This window comes from Naegleria fowleri (assembly GCF_008403515.1).
Source record: "Naegleria fowleri strain ATCC 30894 chromosome Unknown tig4, whole genome shotgun sequence".
NCBI lineage: Eukaryota > Heterolobosea > Eutetramitea > Acrasida > Naegleriidae > Naegleria > Naegleria fowleri.
Genome location: NW_025407936.1, coordinates 500,278 through 520,210, shown reverse-complemented (window position 1 = coordinate 520,210; position 19,933 = coordinate 500,278). Strand labels below are relative to the sequence as shown.

Genomic DNA, 19,933 nt, shown 5'->3' with positions numbered 1-19,933 from the left:
TTATAAACGTGTTAGCGATTCCAATTCTTGACTAAAAGGCGTATTGGAAAATGGTCAGAAACCTCAATGGCAAGGGATTGACTCAAATTCCACTTGTGAGAGTAAGGGAATACTTCGTATTGAGAAATATCCAATGAACGAGATTTTGGCATTACAAAGCGATCATAGGGGCAGTTGGTTTTCACCATTGTGTCATCATCATCCTTGATCAACCACTCAAAATTCTTATCTGTTCGTAATCGTATTTTAGCCCAATCGCTTGGACGTACATAACTACATCCCGCATTGAAATCACCAGTTACAAGCCAATTTGTTTGAACCAGCTTTGAGGTATTTTGTTGTGGCATGTAGTATTGAAAAACGTTGAATAAATGATCAATTTCTTGCACTGCATATTTTGGAGAGGTGTGGATGCCAGTTATAAAAAGCTGCTGATGAAAAGAAGAGTTTTTTAGATTAGTGAGAATCACAGAGAATGGAGGTCTTTCAAAATAATCAAACTGAACTGGAAATTGAAACGTTGAGCTTATTTGAGCCATTATGGAATCATAAATAAATGCTTAAAGAAATAATTATTAATTTGAAATTTAAAATTAAAGAACTTACCATACTGTTCTTTGCTTGAGGTTCTTCCTAACCTTTCACTTACTTGCAGTCGATATGACCTTGTATTGTTGGTGTATTGGTTGAGCTTATCTAACAAATCAACGATAGCAGACCCAGTGCTATCACGAACCTCCATGACAAAGGTGACATGACATTCCGATAGAATTTTCAGAAGAACATTGACCACATCTGCTTTGCTCATTTTCGTCTTACCAAAAACTTGAATATTGAAACTGCAAAACATTAAATCCTGATTGTTGAGTTTTGGAGAAGCTGATCCATGTTGTTGCGCAATGTTGAGATTTAGACCCTGAGTCGTTGTGAAAATTGGTGATGATAATGAAAAAATTATTAAAGAGGAGAGAATCACAGTTAGTGACACGGATGCAATGGAAGGGACAAAGATCGACATAAAGGTGTGGGGATGTTTGTTTTTCCTGTTTTTCTTGGTCTGTACTGATGTGTGTTGTCGAGACCAGATAAAAAATCTGGCAGGTGCTGATCTAACACTACAGTGGATGTCATCGATAGAATTTAGCATGGTTGTTTCCACTATCATACATAACAGTAGTTCTCCACTCCGTTCATTCACACCTAATCCACCCATTTGTGCAAATGACTGCAACCACTTTTCCCTCATAATACTTGTAAATCCAAGAGGCTTCATTACAGCCAAAAAATTTTAATACTTCTCGTTTGTCATCTTCTTGAAACTGTCTTCGTCAATCCAAATATTAGTTGGTTCTGAAGTAAGTGTTTTTTTAAAGTTGATAAATATTGTTTCTACTTCTTTTAGTTTTACAATGTGCAAAGGGCTCTCGTGCGTGTTGGTTTCCATATTCCGATAAAAACTCAATTCATTCATCTCCTCTAGGATCATCTTCATCTACGAGATGAACGTATTCTTCTGCTTGAAATGCATTTCTTTCATTTTTTCATTCAATTTTGTTGAAAGAACAGTAAACACAAAGCTTTCATATTGGAGCAGATCAACAAGAGAGGAGAGATCTAAAAAGGTGTTTACATTTGTGCTCACCATAAAAAAGCCGCACTGTTTCCAAAAGAAACAATCGAGTAGTAGCGAATTCTCTGTTCGGAGTTGAAAGAGTGGACGATTTTAAATCATCAAAAAGCAATCAAAAAGATCAGATGAAAATACCTTTCAAAGGGGTATAGTGGTGCTTTTCCGATAAACAACAAGTCGCTTGATGAAAAAACAAGACGTATTCCTTCTTCAACAACTACTACAACACAAACAATATTATTGCAACAACACTAGCGTTACTAATTTGCATCAAGTAATTTCTTGATGTATTAAGAATATTCTTCAAAAAAGTATTCAACTTTGAAAATGGCCACTCCGAATGAATCAAGACTTTCATTCGAGTATTATTCCACCAAGGCTTCATATGGGGATGTCCCAGAGGGTCAACAAGAACTCGCTATCAATTCAGAGCTCATTGAAATGGATGAAACAGTAGAAGGCCTGAAATTGGACACCACGATTCCTAGCAATGAAGAAGAAATCATTCAAACAAAGGATTCCAAGTTCAGTTCTATTTGGGACTGGTTTAAATCCAATGTTCTTTCACATGTCTTGATTTGGTGCAACTTGGCAATGTTTTCAGGCTTCTTGATTATAACACCTCATTCGATGAAAATTTTGCATCCTCTCATATTTGCTTTTGTTCGTTGCGTCATTATTGTGATCTCTTTATTTCCTTTGATGTTGATTGTGGACAAAAACTTTACATTCAAGAGCAAAAAATACATGATGAAAAGAGCTCGAAGGTTTAGAATTAACCATACGAATATTTATGGAAGTCGTTGTTTAGGATGGATTTATAATGTATTTTATGACGACAAGTCAGCAATTGTTTCCCATATAATACGAAGAATACCTGACTTAAAGAAAGCAAAGCAGCTGGCTATTTGTGGAACATTGGTAGTACTGAACCAAGTCTTGTTTGTTGCAGGTCTCTATTTAACAAATTCCACAATAACAGGCGTTATTCAACCAGTGGTGCCAGTGATAGTCTGTACATTATCAATGATGATGGGAAAAGAAACAAAATCCATACTCAAATTTATTGGAGTGCTTATTGCCGTAGGTGGAGGTAAGTATTGAAGAATGCAAGAATTGTGACTAGATAATGTGTGGGTTTAGCGATGTCCATGCTGCTGGTGTCTGCATTAAGCAAAAATTACCCAACAGCTAGAGAGCTTGAACCAGATTCCTATTCCAATTCGTCACCATTCGAAAGACTTCCATACTACTTTATCTTATTGCATGATGGAACCAAAGGAATCAGCTACTCGTTTATATTAGGATTGTTATGTTTGCTTGGCAACACCTTTAGTTATGCTATTTATTTAATCCATCAAAGGAACTTACTAGTAAGTGGAGTTCCAGCTGTGACTGTAACATTTTGGTCCTTTTTCTTTGGATTGGGCACATCATTCCTTTGTGCCTTGTATGCATTTCCATCATTTTCATTAAGGAAGGTAGATACCATGTCGGTATTAGGAGTACTTTATGCTGCCATTCCTTATGGGAGCCTTCAATTTGTAATAACTACATATGCCTCAAAACTCTCCACTCCAACGATTGTGTCAATTTATTCTACAGTCTCTCCTTTGGTTGCTACATCAGTTGGGGTCGTGTATTTCAAAGAGATTCCCTCTCCTCTAGTGTTGGTAGGAGCCGCTCTAATTTTGTTGGGGGTTCTCTTTGTAATTGGGGCTCGATATAAAGAAACCAGACAAGAACGTGCAAGATCAACAGATCCTACAGAAACCTCTGTACACGATGACATTGATGACACGTTGTCTTTTAATCCACTCGAACAAAAGCAATCCACAACTTCCTTATCTTCGACTACAAAGATTACTGAGCCATTAGATTTCTCTCCTTCTACACTTTCAGAGAGCATAGACTGTGAGTCTTCATCTGCAACTTCATTGGAAAGGAAGGTAGAAAACAATTGTACGGTTGAGCCATAATCTTTTTGTAGATCACAAATCATCTTTATGATTTTTATTCAGCAACTCTGAAATTTTAATCTTATCCAACCTCATTTCCTTTTGGTTGACAAGACTTTGCTTGAACCTGTGATGACAATCTAGCATTATAGTACAAAGCTCCTTTTCGATACTAGAGAACATATCGAAGGGAAGAAAATCAATTTGTTTTAAATTGTACGCATCAAGTACATCCTTAGCGACAGATATCAGGTTTTCTGGAATTGACACAGGTGTATCCTCATCACCCTCAAGTAAGGCATATATCTCGAAGGCAACCTCAAACTTCTCCTGATCAAACTTTGTAAATTTTTCTGAGACGTTTGACATTTTCTCCATTTCTAAGCATTTAACTGAAAGAGATTTAAAGTGTTGAATTTTTTCTAACAAACAATAATTATGCAAATTATCCTCTTTTTCACAATGCAATTTGAAGAGATTTCTAGTATTAGGATTCTCAATGGTATCCATTATCATAACTTCATTAGCTTTTCTGAACTTCTCAGTGTTTTTAGAATCTGTATTGATAGCATAGGAGAAAATCATAACAATTAGAGGAGAAAGCAATAATACTGAAACGACGATCACAGTAAGTTGGATAACAGTCGTAACGACGAGGTTAGCATCTTTTCCTTTTTCAATGCCTCTCACGTGTTCAACTAGATCCGTAACACCATCTTGAAAACTCTTTTTCACAGCTCCATATTCTGACGACTGTAAACGAGACACACTTTCATTGACTTGCCCAAAGGACAACATGAGATATAAGTGAGCATTCCAGGCAACCCATGCATTGGCCGCATTTTGAGTATACTTGAATTTGATCTTCATATCTTCACCTCCGAGAGACTCGACAATGGTTTCCATCAAATCAAGAAGCTGGTTCGATACTGCCGTATATTCTTTCATTTTGTTTGAATATTTATAATTAGTCTCAGCATCATTGCTCAGATTTGAATCTAGAGCTGTTTGATATACTGTGTTTAAGATTAATGTATTTGCCTGTTCGAAATAACTGTACACTTGCCCCACGGCAATTAATGTTTCTGAATTTCGTTGTGAGGCCACCACAAAAGTCGATATGGAAAAACCAGCCAACAACACCAATCCCATCACCGTGAGGATCATACCAATCAAGCATGACAGTTTCAAACAATTCAACTCTACCAAACCACAACATGTATTGATCACAAAGATTTGTCTTCTCACGCCTCTGTAAAAGAGAGGAAATTTCATGGATTTCTTGGAATTGTGATCCGATATGGGATGACCATGCATGGCTGTCGTTGTGAGACGTCCTGCAGGAACTGGATTTTTGCTCGTGTTTGATAGTTGCAAATTCGACAAGGATGCCCTAGCATTGTGATGAGGTTCTTGTATCGAATGGTGAGCTGGGTTGCCTGTTGAGGAGATTGTTGGTTGGTTAAAGCTTTCATTGTGGTGATGATCATCTCCATCCTCCTCGTGTTGGGGATGGTGAGAGGAGGCAGTCGACGAGTAGCTCGATGGAGAGAGAGTAACGCTCATTGTTTTGATGATTGCATTTTGTGGAGATGTTGTTGTGATGTCTCGGTTGCAAATGCTGCGAGATATAACTTTACATATCTTCAATTTCTCCAAGTGTCCTTTTTTTCAGAAATGACCTGAAGTGACGTCTCATTAAGGATGAAGGGTCTCCTCTTAGGTTTCAAGGAAACTTTTACATAAGAAAATTCCTGCGCATGTGGTGAAAAATGTCCTCTAAAAGTGCAATTTTCCTCCGGAGTTGCTTTTTGGGATCACTGAGGTTGAATTTCCTCAAACAACAAAAAAAAAAGTCTTCTCTCTGTCTCGGCTCGATGTCTTCTTCAGAACACTCGGAAAGTGGTAGTCAGCAAGTAGTAACGAATGATGTGCCTACTCTGTCATCTTTGCAAACAAGTTCGGAACCACGAGAATTAATCATTGAAGGCTCCACCCTTCAAGAAAATAGTTCTACCCCCATCAACACAAACCTTGCGGTTGAAGAAAGTGCAGGAGCCTCTTCTTCATCATCCTCTTCTCCATCTGCAACATCGTCCACAGCAACAACAATAACAGTATGCGTTACCGGAGGAACTGGATTTATTGCCTCACATCTCATCTACCAATTGCTTCAAAAAGGATATAAAATTCATACCACCGTGCGTTCCTTGCCGAAAGGAAGAGACGAATTATTTCAAGCTTTGCTCAATTATCAAAAAGAAACAATTCCCGATGCATCCAATCATTTCTTTGATGAAAATTCATTGAAAGAGCGAGTACAATGCTTTGAAGCGGATCTTTTAAAAGAAGGAAGTTTTGAACAAGCGATAAAGGAATGTCAATTTGTTCATCATGTTGCTTCGCCATACAAGGTCACCGTGGATGATCCACAACTCGATTTAGTGGATCCTGCTGTCAATGGAACGCTCAACGTTTTGAAAGAATGTGTCAAATTAAGAGAAACTCAATCGAATGAAGATGACAAGAGGTTAAAGAGGATAATCCTAACCTCCTCCATTGCAGCAATCGTGGACACAGCGGAGGAAAATAAGGTTTACGATGAAAACGATTGGAATACCCTATCAAGCTTAAAATGGAATCCTTATTCGTTTTCAAAGGTCAGTGCCGAGAAAGCAGCCTGGAAATTTATGAAAGAATGTGAAGAGAAACATGGTAATGTAAGTGTTACAAGTTGACGAGGATTTTTTAATTTTGTGTAAATAATAATCCCCTTACTATTTGTGACGAAAGGACTTTTTGGAATTGGTTACTATATGCCCCAGCCAAGTCATTGGAAAAGCAATCATGCCAAAACAAGTCAATCAAAGTCATGAAGGTATCATGAAAATTGCAAATGGTGAATTTCCAGTTATTTTCTCATTGTATCTGCCGTTGGTTGATGTCATCGACGTAGCAGCAGCTCATATTTATGCCATGGAGTATGAAATGAACAACAGAACAAGATTTTCTCCTTCCAAAGTTGAAAGATTTATTGTTTGTTGTGAGACTGTGGCCATGTCCAAAGTCGTCGAAATATTACGAGAATTATATCCAAAAGAATCAAATCCTTGGACAAAGCGACTGCCCACCACCAAGTTAGAAAGTGGATTTGGAAATGCAGTGGCCAAAGTTGCAGGTCTATTTCAACCAAAAGGAATTCGGCAATACATCAACAGCTCCATTGGAAAGCCTCAAAATTTTAACACCACAAAGATTAAGGAAACATTTGGAATGAAATTTATTGATACAAAGGAGACCATCAGAAATACTGTGGATTATTTGATGAACATTGGAATGATTAAAAAGTAAAGATTACATGTTTTAAGGTCGTGACATTGTCTCGTCGTCTCGAAACTTGAATTCCACATCAACAAAGGAATGATTACAAAGCAGTTTGCGATTTTCTTCGCACTCAACTCCCTTCAATGAGGGACATGTGAACACAGTGATCACTTGCTGTTGTGTTTGTTTCAAAATTCCATCATCCTTGACTGTGAGTGCAAAAGTGAACTCTTTGACCTGTTTTTCATTCATTAAATTAATGGCATACACCTCAAGGGTATATTTATGATTGAAATTGCGACCCTCCTCAATGTTTTTAAATTGTGAGAGAATCCACTTAAAGCACGCACCTATTAAGTGATCAGTGTCCTCTCTCGATCGATCAGAATTAAGGATCTTTAACAAGCGATCTCTTTCATCATTTCCCAAATGACTCATCCTGTGAACAAAAATATCGACATGGGTCATTAGAAGTATTTTCCTTCGTTCTTTCAAACTTGAGAGAGTCATGGTTTTTTCAAACAAGTTCAAACTCTCTTCTAATCGTGTCTCGAACTCTGATGAATCCAAACAAGGTAAATCAAAATCTGCCAATGAAAATACAAAAACCACACTTTTCAAAAGAAAAGTTGAGGTTGGCTTGGTGGAAGCATTGATAGTCATGACCACTAAATCTCGTTGTGAAGAAAGTCCAGGAGTATCAATCATTGTAAATTTTTGTAATTTTCGTTTTTCCATTGCATCGAGTGGTGCATTGGACGATTCTTGCATGACTTTTGCAATGGAACTCGTTGCATTTCTTGAATTGGTAAATTGAGATTGTGGACTCGAACAAGTATTATTCTGTGCATTCATGAATCGAGAAGGTGATTTTGGAGAAGTACTCATTGCCATGTTGTTGTTGTTGTTATTACTGTTCGATCTCTTTCGAACCATTTCCATTAATTTCTGAGCAGCACTTGAAGGCTTTCTGGATGACATTGGACTTCTTGGACTCGTACCATTCAGATGCCATTCAGATTCCTCTTGTGAAAGTCTTTCATGAAGAGTTGGAGTCTGAGAAGAAGGACTATTCACTCTTGATGAATTCAATGAATTGTTTCGAGAGGAAGTATTACCTCCTCGTGCACTCTTTGGAAGTAAAGGTGATGATGATTGCATTCCAACAGTATTCATTGTTTGTAATTGAGCTCGATTCAAATCAAGTTTTGGAATGCGAATTTTAAGAGAGCTATTATTTGTTGTTGTTGATGATGATGAGGAGACAACCACAGATGAACATGTATTACCACTACCACCACAAACACCACCAACGCCACCACTCGTATTGATGTCTTGTTGATGATGACTCTTTGTTGTATTCTTCAATGGTTGAGTTTGTAGTAGATTAGTTGTACAATCATGAATGGTTGCTCCTTCAAGCTTTCTTAATTCTTTCTTTCTCTTTTCAATGACTCGAATGACTCGAGTACAAATCGATCGTTGCGAATATTGAAATTTGAGTGATTGGATCGATGTGGTGAGAACTTTGGCTTTTAACACAACCTCTTCCTGTAAGATATTGTTCAAAGGATTATTCAAGACCTCATTGGCCAATCGCAACAATACTCGCTCTTCCTGAAGGAAATAATGCAAATAGTTTCCATAGAGCATTTCATGAACCATTCCAACAGTCTCAACACTGCCACAATCACAACCACAATTACAACTACACGTATCCACTGGTTTCAAGAATTCTTTTTGACCACACAAGGAGTGGCCATTCTCTCGATTAAAGCTGCTGACTCCATAGTAGATTTGAGAAATTTCTGGCTCTCGAAATATAGCACATAATTGACGTAACAAGTCATGATTCATCCACATGGATTGTAACAGGTGTTTAGAAAGTGGATTTAAAAAGAGAGTTTCAAAGGGTATCCATTGTTCCTCTTTTGAATATTCTTCTGTGATGCATTTCAAATTCCTCTTTGAATTGTTGTTGTTGTTACAAGTATTAATACTATTTCCACAACTAAAACCACTGATCGATTCCTTTAAAGAAGTTGTTGTTGTGGAAGGCGATCGTTGGTTAAATAAGAGATCCATCACGACAGAATATCGAGAGAATAAGTGTTTCCAAAGGGAGCAGGAACAGCAGCAGCAACTCGAACAAGTTGAAGTGGTAGTAGTCGTTGAAGTTTCAGAGTCGACGAGAGATGGTTCTTCTTGTTGTTCATGGATATGACTTTCGGAAGAAGAAGAATTGGACACTTGGGAAGAATCCAAAGATGATTCGAATTGCTTCTTTGTCCGAATAGCTAAAAGGATCAATCGTTTCATACTCGTGACAAGATAGGTCATTAAGGCATTTCCAAATTCAATTCTTTCGGATTGTGAAAGCGATGAAGATTGAAATTTCCATTGATTCCACAATGTGGCTACCATTGGAGGAATAAAGTCATCCATCACCAACATGTATTCAGGAATATTGACATTCGAAATGGGTGAAGCACACAAGAATGGTATAACATATATTTCACGTAGGATCATGATGGTTGATATATTGGAATTGATGGATTCACTAATCAACACAAAACTATTATAACAAACAACAACTTACATTTTCCAGAGTCACAACTTCCAACCAAAATCACCCCAAATGGTAATCCACTCTTTTTCTCGTGTTCATCCATTTGAGATTGTTCCTTCACCAGTCGAAGTAAATCAGCAGTAAATTCCATATCTTTGGTTAATGCATTTATATCATGACTGTCCTCATCCGATTGTGGGTTTGAATTCATGAATGTTGATGGATTTGATAAAACATGGACATTCTCGGAAGAAGAAACAAAAGAGGAGGTCATTGAACGTTGTGATTTACGTTTGGAAAAGTACTTGGAATGGGTTGCATGGTGGTGTTGGTCACCATTCGAAGGAGAAGATGGTTGGATCTCATTAAAGATGTTTGGATTGGAATGGTGGACGGTGGTCGTATGGTGATTGCCCATGAGTAAGATCTCACAATCAATAGTACAGCTAGGTTGTCTCTTTTGTACTGAAAAGGATTGACACGGAGGATATGGTCACGTAATCATGCGACACAAGAAGGATGTCACTTTTTTTTTTGTTGTTTTTTTATTTTTCGCCTTTTTTAGAAATATGAGGATTTGTGTCAACTGTCTTTTCCAAGGGGCTTGATTCGAATAGGCTGAAATTTACAAATTGTTTAGCTCGTTAATAGCCATTGAAAGTAGAAAATAACCATTAATACGATTAATTCATTTCAAAATTAAAGAAGAGAAGAATAAATAACATCATTAGATTTCGTACAAATGCATGAACCTCCATCTCGTTCAAAACTCTCTCGAGTGACACAAAAAGGTGAAACCCATTCAGGTACACTTGTCAAGATACTCGCTCCAATCCATGCTAAATTTCTCACTTGTTGTGAATGTGAATGACGAATGACAATTTCATGACCCAATAATGAGCTTAAATCTGAAGAAAGACGTTCATGGAAATTTTCAATGAGAGGAATAAATCCATTTCCTGAAACAATAATGTTATTCTCCAAGTCCAAGGATTCATCTGAAATGTATGAAATGCAATCAGAAATGAGTTGTGAAAGAGAGTGGAGTGATTGTTTTGAAAAGAATAAGTCTTCCATGGTTGTCTCTATCATTTCATGTCCGAATGGAATGTTCGAGAAAGAGATCATGTCATTGGAACATGAAACTTGATCTTCTCCATTCCATTGTTCGAATACATTTCTTTTACAACGTTTTAAATAACTTTGTTTTACATGATTCAATAACTCTTGTGTAACGTTTAGATTTTCATTTCCTTCCACCAACTTGAGTCTTCTCTCCAACTCTTCATTCAACTTCTTTTCACTCATTCCACCATTTTCAATCACCCTTAATGAATCCATTCTCACTTGTCCATCTACAATTGCCACTACATGACTGGTTTCATATCCCAAATGTACAACCATTGCACTTAATTTCGAACAAGCCAATGATGTCAAATACGAAGCATCTTGAATGGATAAATATTTCACATCTCGTCGACGTTGAAAAATAATTTCAGTCATTTCTTGTCGAACAGTCAAGTCCTCGTCGGCAAGATGACGACTTGATAATGGTGAAACAATGATGAGAATGGCACGTGAACAAGATGATGGTTGTTCCTTGTTCTCTTCTTCTTGCAAGAGTGTGGTACGTGTAGAAATTTCAGAAAATACTCTTTCCATGAGGTGTGAAAGTGAATCATTAGGATGTGAGGTGAAATTGAAGACACATCTCGGAATATCTTCACCTCCAACTCCGACGGTAATTTCTTGAGAAGAGGAAAGGTCGATAATGATTGTTTCAATGTTGTCGTCGTTGTCATCCTCGTCGTCGTCGTCGTCTTGTACAAGACTCTCGAGGACATGATCGGCAAATACATCAAATTCGTGTTCGGATGGCATCATGGAATTCGCATTGGAATATTCATTGATGACTGGATCAACTGTAGAAATTAATTCCGTTTCTTTTTCAGAGGTGTCCTTGCTGCTGTGATCGCTTTCGTTGTTCTTTTCCTTGTCGTGTAAACTTGAAGAGGATCCTTGATGGTGAGGGTGTGATAAAGATGACATTTTTTGAATTCAAGTGTGTTGTTGAGAAACAGCCACAAGTGGTGAAAAAATTGGTTTAAAAGAGGTGTGTCACACAGCTTTATTTCACATCAGGTTGACATTTCAAATGTGTGGACAACACAAGGGGAACATTATTTCCACCAACAATGTTTCTGCTACTTCAAATATTCTTGACACAATTCCAAACTTGTTTCCCACAATCGATCTTGCAATTCGGTGGAATTCTCCAATGGATTTCCAACCTTTTCCTTACAATCACTATAATAATTTCCACCCTTCAAACTTGAAGAAGGAGATAGAGCAAGATGCAAACTCGTCTGTGCTCCATCGAGTGGCGACTTTGTAAAGTAATAAAAGATTGGAGTCACTACAACCATCAACCATCGAGGTAAATGTCTCCCCAAATTTGTACGAACCACTCCTGGATGACACGAATAGCTTGCAGCATTTGGGGAATCCTTTTTCAATTCTCTGTCCAACTTTTTAGTGAAAAGTACATTCGCAAACTTGGAACGAGAATATATTTTACCCACTGACACTCCCAAATTGCTTCCATCGCCCTTGACTGACTCTTCTGTGAATGAAGCAAAGGTTTTGGTCTCTGCTTGTTTAATTCCAGAAGCTGCAAGTGAAGAAACATTAATGACGCGACCAATGCTGGATTTCTTGATGAGATCGAGTAATAATAAAGTTAATAAAAAGTGACCAACATGATTCGTTCCAAATTGAATCTCAATATTTTGCTTTGTAGTTGCAAAGGGGCACATCATAATTCCAGCATTGTTAATCAAAATATCCAATTCTGAAAATTGTTTTTTAAATTCTGTGGCAAATTGTTTCACACTTGCCAAATCAGTTAAATCCATGAGCATGACTACCAATCGATCAGAACCTCCATGATTCTCTTTTTCAATCAATCTCTTGGATTCATTTCCATTCTTTTCATCACGCACAGCCAGAATCACAGTGGCTCCGACAGAATGTAAGACTTTGGCAGTCTCATAGCCAATACCACCAGGACTAGCACCAGTAACAATCACAATCTTTCCTTTCAAATTAGATTTCGACAACAAGTCAGCACTCACTTGACCTCCATTGTAATACTTCTTTCCTTGATAAAGCAACAACAAGGACGAGACACCAGCAACAACGGAGGAGAGAATGGGACGAGAAGAGAAGGTCGATGAAAGATGCGAGATAAATGATTGAAACATTTTTTTGAGCGAAAAGACTTGTTGGCGACCGTAAGTGCGATGAAGTGAACACCCGACAATAGTAAAAAAAAGTGAATATTCGTCATCAAGAAATCCAATCTTTCAAGGAATGTAAGCGGGTAATGACCACAGGTTGGATGCGTTGATGCATTCCCTCTGCCCGCGATGGACACCAAAGCTCGTTGATAGAGGCTCCCCATGAAGGAAAATTCTTTTTCTCTACAAGCATTTTCCAGGTATGAAGCCGTTGTTAGAGTGAGAGAGTTCGAAGTTGCCTCGTGTCAGCTGCCAGAGAGGCCTAGAAATGCGATCGCTTTTGTGGTTTACTTTAATTTTTTGATTTTTCTTCTGAAACTTGAATTGATGGTAAACCTCGTAACGTTTATTGTCCACAAATGTGGAGCTGAACTTTCCACAATCAACACAGTAATATTATAAAAGACGAATTTTCCACATGTATTCTCTCCATTTACTTTCTCAAGTTTCTGTCGGATTCATAATACTGAGCTACCTTTGGATTCTTTGCGACAGTTTCCTTCAAGGCAGCAAGCTTTGGATAAGCGGTCAAATCTTGACCCTTTCCAATACCAGACAACAAATCGAACAAGAACAAATCTGCCCAAGTAAGAGAGTCGCCAACAAGATATCCGGATGGTTTGACTTCCTTTTCGAGAGCCTTCAAAATCTGAACGAATGGTCCTTCGTAGTATTTCTTTAGATCTTCATCCTTGTTTGGACTGAAGAATGCCTTGAAGTAAGCATCATTCAAATCCTAAATGATGCGGAATTATCGAGAGGAATACCAGAGTATCCATTGAAAAGAATGATAAATTTACGAAGATCAAATATTCAACAGGAAACCAAACCATTAATATTATAATAATAATATTTGGATTATTTGTAAAACAATGTAGTGATGATGGTCGTAACGATCAATAAGTGACGATCAACTTGGAAAAAATACTCACCTTGATGGTGTTGACATATTCATCAGAGAATGATGCATCAATGTTGGAGGATGGATACAAATTACCTTCACGAGCGACGAATCGAGCGATTGCGATCGATTGGCACAACTCGAAGTCTGGATTGTCAGATGACTTTAAGAAGGGGAGTTGGCCATACTTGGTTTGTTGCTTTAATTGTGGCCACTCTTGGAAGCTGACTGGCTTGAAAGTGTAGGGAACACCTCCAACTTCGGCAATGAGTTTGATTGCTTCCTATCATTGTATATAGTTCAACGAGAAATCAATTGATTGGGAAATTGATGATTAATATTATGATCATCATCACAAATACTCACAGCTCTACCTGGAATGTTAAAGTAAGTTAATTCGTAGACCATTTTATGTGTTTGGATTGTAATTTTTTTTTGTTGATTACATCTTCTCGTGTGTTGTCTTTGCTACATGTGAAATTTTGGAATTCGAAAGAACGGAAGCATTATCTAGTAGAGGAAGGACGCATGAATTGTCGTGAACAAGTTTGGTTCAAAACGACAGTTTTCTGCTGTTGAACATTTACTAGTTCGATCTTGTTGGTGCGGTTCCACTGCACACCAAAGGAGCAAGTGGAATACCATCTTAAAAAGCTACTGAGGTTCTTCGCTTGGTGATTTTCTTTGCCCCTGTTTAGGACCTCGTCTATTTAGAATAGCATCCCGACATTGCTGCTTTGGTGTGGGTGTTGCGGTTTGCAGTGGGCTATTTGCAACTTTGAGGCGGAAGGAAACTCCTAAAAAAGAGGGGTCAATGCCTATAACTGTAATTCGGCCTTTACTTTCGAAAAAGGTACAGAGCGGGAGCCTCAAAAGCACCAACAAAACAAAAACCACCAAGACTCAGTCATCTTGCCTATAGTCACTACCCAACAATAGGCTTTCTCTTATTCGCATTCCCATTCAGTCTTCTTGTTTTTGAAATACACAACACACCATGATTCAACACAAAGAGAGCGGAAACAACTTGTCATCCATATCAGAGGGAAATCAAACAGCAGAAACCGGTACCTCCACACATTCCCAAAATACTACCTGGGTAAAGGTACAAAGTTCAATTACCTCTATTGCTGTTACATTGCAAGACAAGCGAAGTAGAACAACATGGAAATATTTCTTGTTGATTATATGCATGCACATCTACACCATGTGGAACTCTATATTTATACCCACCCTTGGAAACTATCATTGGGGCGAGTACGGAGCATGGGTATTTAAAGCAGTCAATTATCCTTACACATTCTCTCTTGACCTGATTTCCTACAATGCCATGATAGGATTGGCTGTTGCAAGCCTTGTTTTCCTTTTGATCTATTTCATCATTCTTTTTTTTGCATACCGAATGGTCAGCAATACAAGCAAGTACTCGGTCAAGGCCAAGATGATAGTATTGGTATTAAGTTATGGTATGATATTCGGTAGTAACACTCTTGCTTTCATTCTTTCAAGCTTTATTGATTGCAATACCAACTCGTACATATCTTTGGATGGATATGACCAGGCCGTGCAGGCACTTGCAAGGTTTCCTAAGGAAGCTTGTTATTCATCACTCAATATTGGACTTATTGTTGCATGTTTCTTCGGGATCATCATGCTCACTATGACCACTTTCATTGCTCACTCAACCATTGCGAATTTGCATCCTCATAATATGGCTCCTTTTAGAATGGAATCGTCATTTACCTTCTCACTTCTCCTCTCGTTTAATGCTCTAGAAATCATGCTCACTTTTGTGGTTCCTCAATCTGTTGTATATATTCGAGCTGTGATACATATTGTTTTCTCAGTGGTGTGGTTGGTTGTCCTTTATTTTCAAACTCCATTCTTTAGGAGAGCGGAAAATTCGATTTACTTTGCGTTTGGAAGCGCCAAACTAGGTGCTGCCATTGGTTCATTAATTTCGAGTGTCTCTAACCCCTCATATATGTGGGATTTAGGGTTGGGAATGATAATCCTGACAATTGGCCTAATTCTCATCTTTTTTATGTTGGGTTTTATTGCCATGGAATTGTACTCTCGATTGGTGTTGAAGAGAGTAGAGTCATTGATGGAAAGGATTGTCATGGAGAAGCAAGGAGTCAAGGAAAGCGGCTCAGTCTTCTCAGAGAGAGCAGTTGAAAAAGATGCTCTGACCATATATGTAGAGCTTGAAGAACATGGCTTGTTGCGCTACTTGGCCATGTATTTGAGATTTTCCATAGGTGAAATTTCTTTGAAAAATAGTATTGTGCCTGAAACCTTGCCAAATAGCAAGGCACTATCATTTGTGAAAGGAGTTGCAAACCAAAAAGCGTTTTCCAACAGCTCATTACTGATATGCGCTGCTCTGATTATTGCTTATGGATGGAATGATGAGAATTCATTTATATTTTCAATAAGTCTTTTGAGAAAGGCAGTTCGTCATGCAGACCTATTGGAGAAAATTGTTATAAGAGAGAGAGAAACAGAAATTGAGGTGGACGCAGCAGATGCCAAAAATGTCGTGGAAATTAAACACACCTTAGAGAACACAACTAAGTGGCAAGACGAGTTAAAATCACTACATCGATTGTTTTGGAAGGAGTTGATGAATGAAATACCAAACATGGAGAAAATCGACCAAATGAACAGGAGAATCTCGTACCTGACATCCAAATGCGAATCTGCCTTCACAAATTTGATGGCGATTGCGTCAAAAGATAAGACTGTTCTGAGAGCCCATGCTCTATTTCTAGAACATTTTTTGTTTGAAAAGGATTACGCACAAGAACTGCTCGCTGAAGCATTGGCTATTGAAGAAGATGAAAATACGAAACGCTCAAAACAAAGATATCCATACAAAAGGGTTATTACTAAGGGAATGCTTTCAAAGAGTATCACTCAACCCTATGAAGAGGCACGAATGGTAAGTAATGTATGATTTGTTTCTTGCTGCTAACACAATTAATAGTCTGTAGAATCAAAACTTGATTTGGTGGAGTTAGAGAAGGAAGAATCGTTTAGTGGAGTTGAAGGAAAGGGAGAATCCAAGAAAGAAACTATTTTCAAATATGCGCTTCGTGTTCCTCCTCCACACCGATTCCAATTATTCCTCACCATTTCATCAATAGCCCTCTCATTCATTGCCCTAATCCTCTGCTCAGTATTTTCACTTATGGTGTCCTCTTATATTGCGGAAAAGCCTCAAAAAGAGTATGATATTTGTCGATCTTCCATGGCAACAGCTGGCCTTTTTAGAAGTGTAAGATTAATTCAGAATGTGATGGAAATGTTCTCCGGAAAGTACAACATTACAAATGAAGTGAAGGAGCTCTATCGAGAATTCGCAATGCATCGTTACATAAGAATGAACGGATATGTCGACAACCTAAAGGTAATACCAAAGTACGCTCAGTCGTCGGTCTTCAGTTCAGGCATGTTTGAATTTTACATCGCACCAAATATTTCAGTAATGATTCCTTTCATCGCTGAAAATTCCAAAGATCAATCCTACCTGTCCTACTACTTGAGAAATTCCTCTATGGAAGAAATTAACAATCTTGTGATTAGATATTTCGACAAGATTACAAACAAATGGACTGTAGCAGATTTCAATGCTCCTCTGTATGACTATGAGTTTTCCTATCTCTGGATGAACAAGATTCCACTTGGCGGATTCTATACCACTTTCTGTGAGTCACTGGTATCGAATAACAATATCGATGCAAGTCAGTTGGTGAAAACACAAATGATCTCATGTTTGGCAGTGTGTATTGGATACGGTGTTTTTGCTTTGATTTTTGTTCTACTTTCCAGGATGGAATTAACATCCACAAAGAGGATTATTAAAATTTATGAAGATAACCTTTCAAAGAACGTTATTGGAAGAGTTTACCATGAGTTGGGTTCTAAAGATGACGACTCTGTTCATCAAGTATCCAAAAATATTATGACAATTCCCAAGAACTTTATTCCCGTGCTGCTGTTACTCAGTATTATTCTCGTGTGGATTTGTGGGGGATTAATGTACATGGAAACAAACTTGAATTTTGATAATGCGAAAGTAACTGGTAAGTTTTTTGTTCATGCATAAAGAATTAATTCAACAACCATAAAAATCAAAGGACAAACAATTACTGCTGGATCATTTGTGTTGAGATATGTACACCGAATCGCCTACAGAGTGGGAGAATATTTCACATTTTACAGCATTCCACCAGGTGTACCTGTAAACAATCCTTTACTTACCACTAACGCAGAGTTGTTGGCTTACAGGCTTCAAGTAAGATCCTATGTGACAGAAATCAACAACAAGTTTAACAATTTGGTGTATGGAGAATACAAGACAATAGGAAGATATGAAAAAATAGATGACTTGCTGAAAGGAGTTGCCAACTGCACTCTACCCTCCAATGCCACCTTCTTGGAACAGTTTACAAGCTGTTTCGGATTGGAAACAATGATTTCGATGTTCTCTAGTCAAACTTCAATGCTGAATGATAAGCTATTCAACAAGGAATATCAAAACAAAACAACTGAAGCTTTCAAAGAATATTTTTTGCTTTCCTTGATGGGAGATGCACTGTCTGATTCAATTAACTATTTCATGAATACGTTCGCAAAAGAAGCCTCCACTCCAAAACTAGAAATTGGAATTGTGTTTACTATTATCGGATTGATAGGCCTTTGTGTGTTGAATTACAATTTTTATAATTCCATAACAAACCATTACAAGCATGTTCAAAGTTTACGAATGATGCTCAATTACATTCCCCTTAATAATTTAGATTCGAATGAGACTCTTCGTAACTTTATTTTGCACAACCAAATTCCAAACAAATTGACGGCATTCTTACAGAAACAAAGCAAGAAAGACCTTTCTCACAGTGACACATCAGGTATTAGAGCTTTGCTTAATGCCTCTGTAGATGGAGCAATTTTGTGTAATGCTAGTGGATTGATAGATTTAATCAACCCAGCCGCACAAAGAATGTTTGGATACAAACAATCAGATATTGTGGGAATGCAAATTTTCACAATTTTCCAAAAAGGAGACCGAGAAACTATTGAAAAAACAATTAGCGAACTTAAATTGAATACAAGAAACAGTCATGATGCTACCTCCGGGGACAGTCTTGAATTAGAGTGTGTACGAAAGAATCAGTCGACATTTCCTGCTACCATTAATATGTTTACCGCTAATCTTGGTGGTGCTCAAGTTCTTGCATGTGTCATCAAGGACATCACTCAAGAAAAGAAACACAACGCTTTGTTGGCAGAAGAAAAATCAAAATCCGAACATTTACTAAGAAATATTTTACCAGAGGCGGTTGCCGCGAAGTTGAAATCAGGGGAGACCTTTATTGCAGAGAAATTTAATGACATTACGTGCTTTTTCAGTGACATGGTAAACTTTACCAATATGTCATCTTCTCTAAATCCTTCTGAGCTAGTGATGATGCTGAACACGGTCGTGAATGGATTTGACGCATTGACTGACAAGTATAACTTGGAAAAGATTAAAACAATAGGAGATGCCTACTTTTGTGTTGGAGGACTGTAAGTAACAATTACAAACAATCAAAGCTAACACAATATTCAAGACATTTGCAATCGACTTCTGATCATCCTGAGCGTTGTTTACGATTTTCTATTGAAGCTCTCACGGTAGTTCATGATTACAATCGAGGGAATAGTGATCAACAAATTAACATTAGAATTGGACTCAATACAGGTGGTGCAGTTGCAGGTGTGATTGGAACGAAAAAGGTGAGTTGATATATTGTTGTTGTTTACTGATTTACTATTGTTGAAATTATTACACGGAAACAGTTTGCTTATGATTTGTGGGGAGATACGATCAATGTTGCATCAAGAATGGAGTCAACGTCATTGCCAGGAAGAATACACTTGAGTAGATCTACCTATGAAAGAGTTCATGATTTGGAGTTTGATTTTGAGGAACGAAGTGTGGAAGTGAAAGGTAAAGGAAAGTGTCAAACCTATCTATTGAAGGCCCACCACCATGTCAACCCCTTATACAATGCTCTCGAGGAGCTAACAAATAATTTCCAAAACAACAACACAGTTCCATCCGATCATGAATAATAATTATTGATTTCAGAAAATAAGATTTCGACCCTTTTCAAGACACGATGAGAATCTTCGAACCTTTTACTACCTCTGTTGCGTTGCTTTCTGTGCAAAAGAAGCCCTCGGTTGTTCGACTAAAAA

General features: G+C 37.8%; 9 protein-coding genes across 9 annotated transcripts; 3 read left to right on the top strand and 6 right to left on the bottom strand.

The window, feature by feature from the left end:
• Positions 1 to 11: 11 nt before the first annotated feature.
• Positions 12 to 1,018, bottom strand: FDP41_007797 (uncharacterized protein; the record flags this gene model as incomplete). The annotated part of the gene is made up of 2 exons (XM_044711580.1): positions 12 to 559; positions 607 to 1,018. 2 exons carry the CDS (start codon positions 1,016 to 1,018, stop codon positions 12 to 14), a joined length of 960 nt encoding a protein of 319 aa, XP_044568595.1.
• Positions 1,019 to 1,957: 939 nt separating this feature from the next.
• On the top strand, positions 1,958 to 3,609 carry FDP41_007796 (uncharacterized protein; the record flags this gene model as incomplete). The annotated part of the gene is made up of 2 exons (XM_044711579.1): positions 1,958 to 2,723; positions 2,774 to 3,609. 2 exons carry the CDS (start codon positions 1,958 to 1,960, stop codon positions 3,607 to 3,609), a joined length of 1,602 nt encoding a protein of 533 aa, XP_044568594.1.
• A 12-nt stretch (positions 3,610 to 3,621) lies between these two features.
• Positions 3,622 to 5,154, bottom strand: FDP41_007795 (uncharacterized protein; the record flags this gene model as incomplete). Its single annotated transcript, XM_044711578.1, has 1 exon — positions 3,622 to 5,154. The coding sequence occupies one exon, from the start codon at positions 5,152 to 5,154 to the stop codon at positions 3,622 to 3,624; it is 1,533 nt and encodes a 510-aa protein (XP_044568593.1).
• Positions 5,155 to 5,465: 311 nt separating this feature from the next.
• Positions 5,466 to 6,939, top strand: FDP41_007794 (uncharacterized protein; the record flags this gene model as incomplete). Its single annotated transcript, XM_044711577.1, has 2 exons — positions 5,466 to 6,308; positions 6,382 to 6,939. The coding sequence occupies 2 exons, from the start codon at positions 5,466 to 5,468 to the stop codon at positions 6,937 to 6,939; spliced, it is 1,401 nt and encodes a 466-aa protein (XP_044568592.1).
• Positions 6,940 to 6,951: 12 nt separating this feature from the next.
• On the bottom strand, positions 6,952 to 9,899 carry FDP41_007793 (uncharacterized protein; the record flags this gene model as incomplete). Its single annotated transcript, XM_044711576.1, has 2 exons — positions 6,952 to 9,329; positions 9,512 to 9,899. 2 exons carry the CDS (start codon positions 9,897 to 9,899, stop codon positions 6,952 to 6,954), a joined length of 2,766 nt encoding a protein of 921 aa, XP_044568591.1.
• A 281-nt stretch (positions 9,900 to 10,180) lies between these two features.
• Positions 10,181 to 11,530, bottom strand: FDP41_007792 (uncharacterized protein; the record flags this gene model as incomplete). Its single annotated transcript, XM_044711575.1, has 1 exon — positions 10,181 to 11,530. The coding sequence occupies one exon, from the start codon at positions 11,528 to 11,530 to the stop codon at positions 10,181 to 10,183; it is 1,350 nt and encodes a 449-aa protein (XP_044568590.1).
• Positions 11,531 to 11,685: 155 nt separating this feature from the next.
• FDP41_007791 (uncharacterized protein) lies at positions 11,686 to 12,744 on the bottom strand (the record flags this gene model as incomplete). The annotated part of the gene is made up of 1 exon (XM_044711574.1): positions 11,686 to 12,744. One exon carries the CDS (start codon positions 12,742 to 12,744, stop codon positions 11,686 to 11,688), a length of 1,059 nt encoding a protein of 352 aa, XP_044568589.1.
• Positions 12,745 to 13,213: 469 nt separating this feature from the next.
• On the bottom strand, positions 13,214 to 14,089 carry FDP41_007790 (uncharacterized protein; the record flags this gene model as incomplete). Its single annotated transcript, XM_044711573.1, has 3 exons — positions 13,214 to 13,516; positions 13,713 to 13,964; positions 14,048 to 14,089. 3 exons carry the CDS (start codon positions 14,087 to 14,089, stop codon positions 13,214 to 13,216), a joined length of 597 nt encoding a protein of 198 aa, XP_044568588.1.
• A 589-nt stretch (positions 14,090 to 14,678) lies between these two features.
• FDP41_007789 (uncharacterized protein) lies at positions 14,679 to 19,807 on the top strand (the record flags this gene model as incomplete). Its single annotated transcript, XM_044711571.1, has 5 exons — positions 14,679 to 16,625; positions 16,671 to 17,769; positions 17,824 to 19,258; positions 19,303 to 19,468; positions 19,532 to 19,807. The coding sequence occupies 5 exons, from the start codon at positions 14,679 to 14,681 to the stop codon at positions 19,805 to 19,807; spliced, it is 4,923 nt and encodes a 1,640-aa protein (XP_044568587.1).
• Between the last annotated feature and the right edge of the window lie 126 nt (positions 19,808 to 19,933).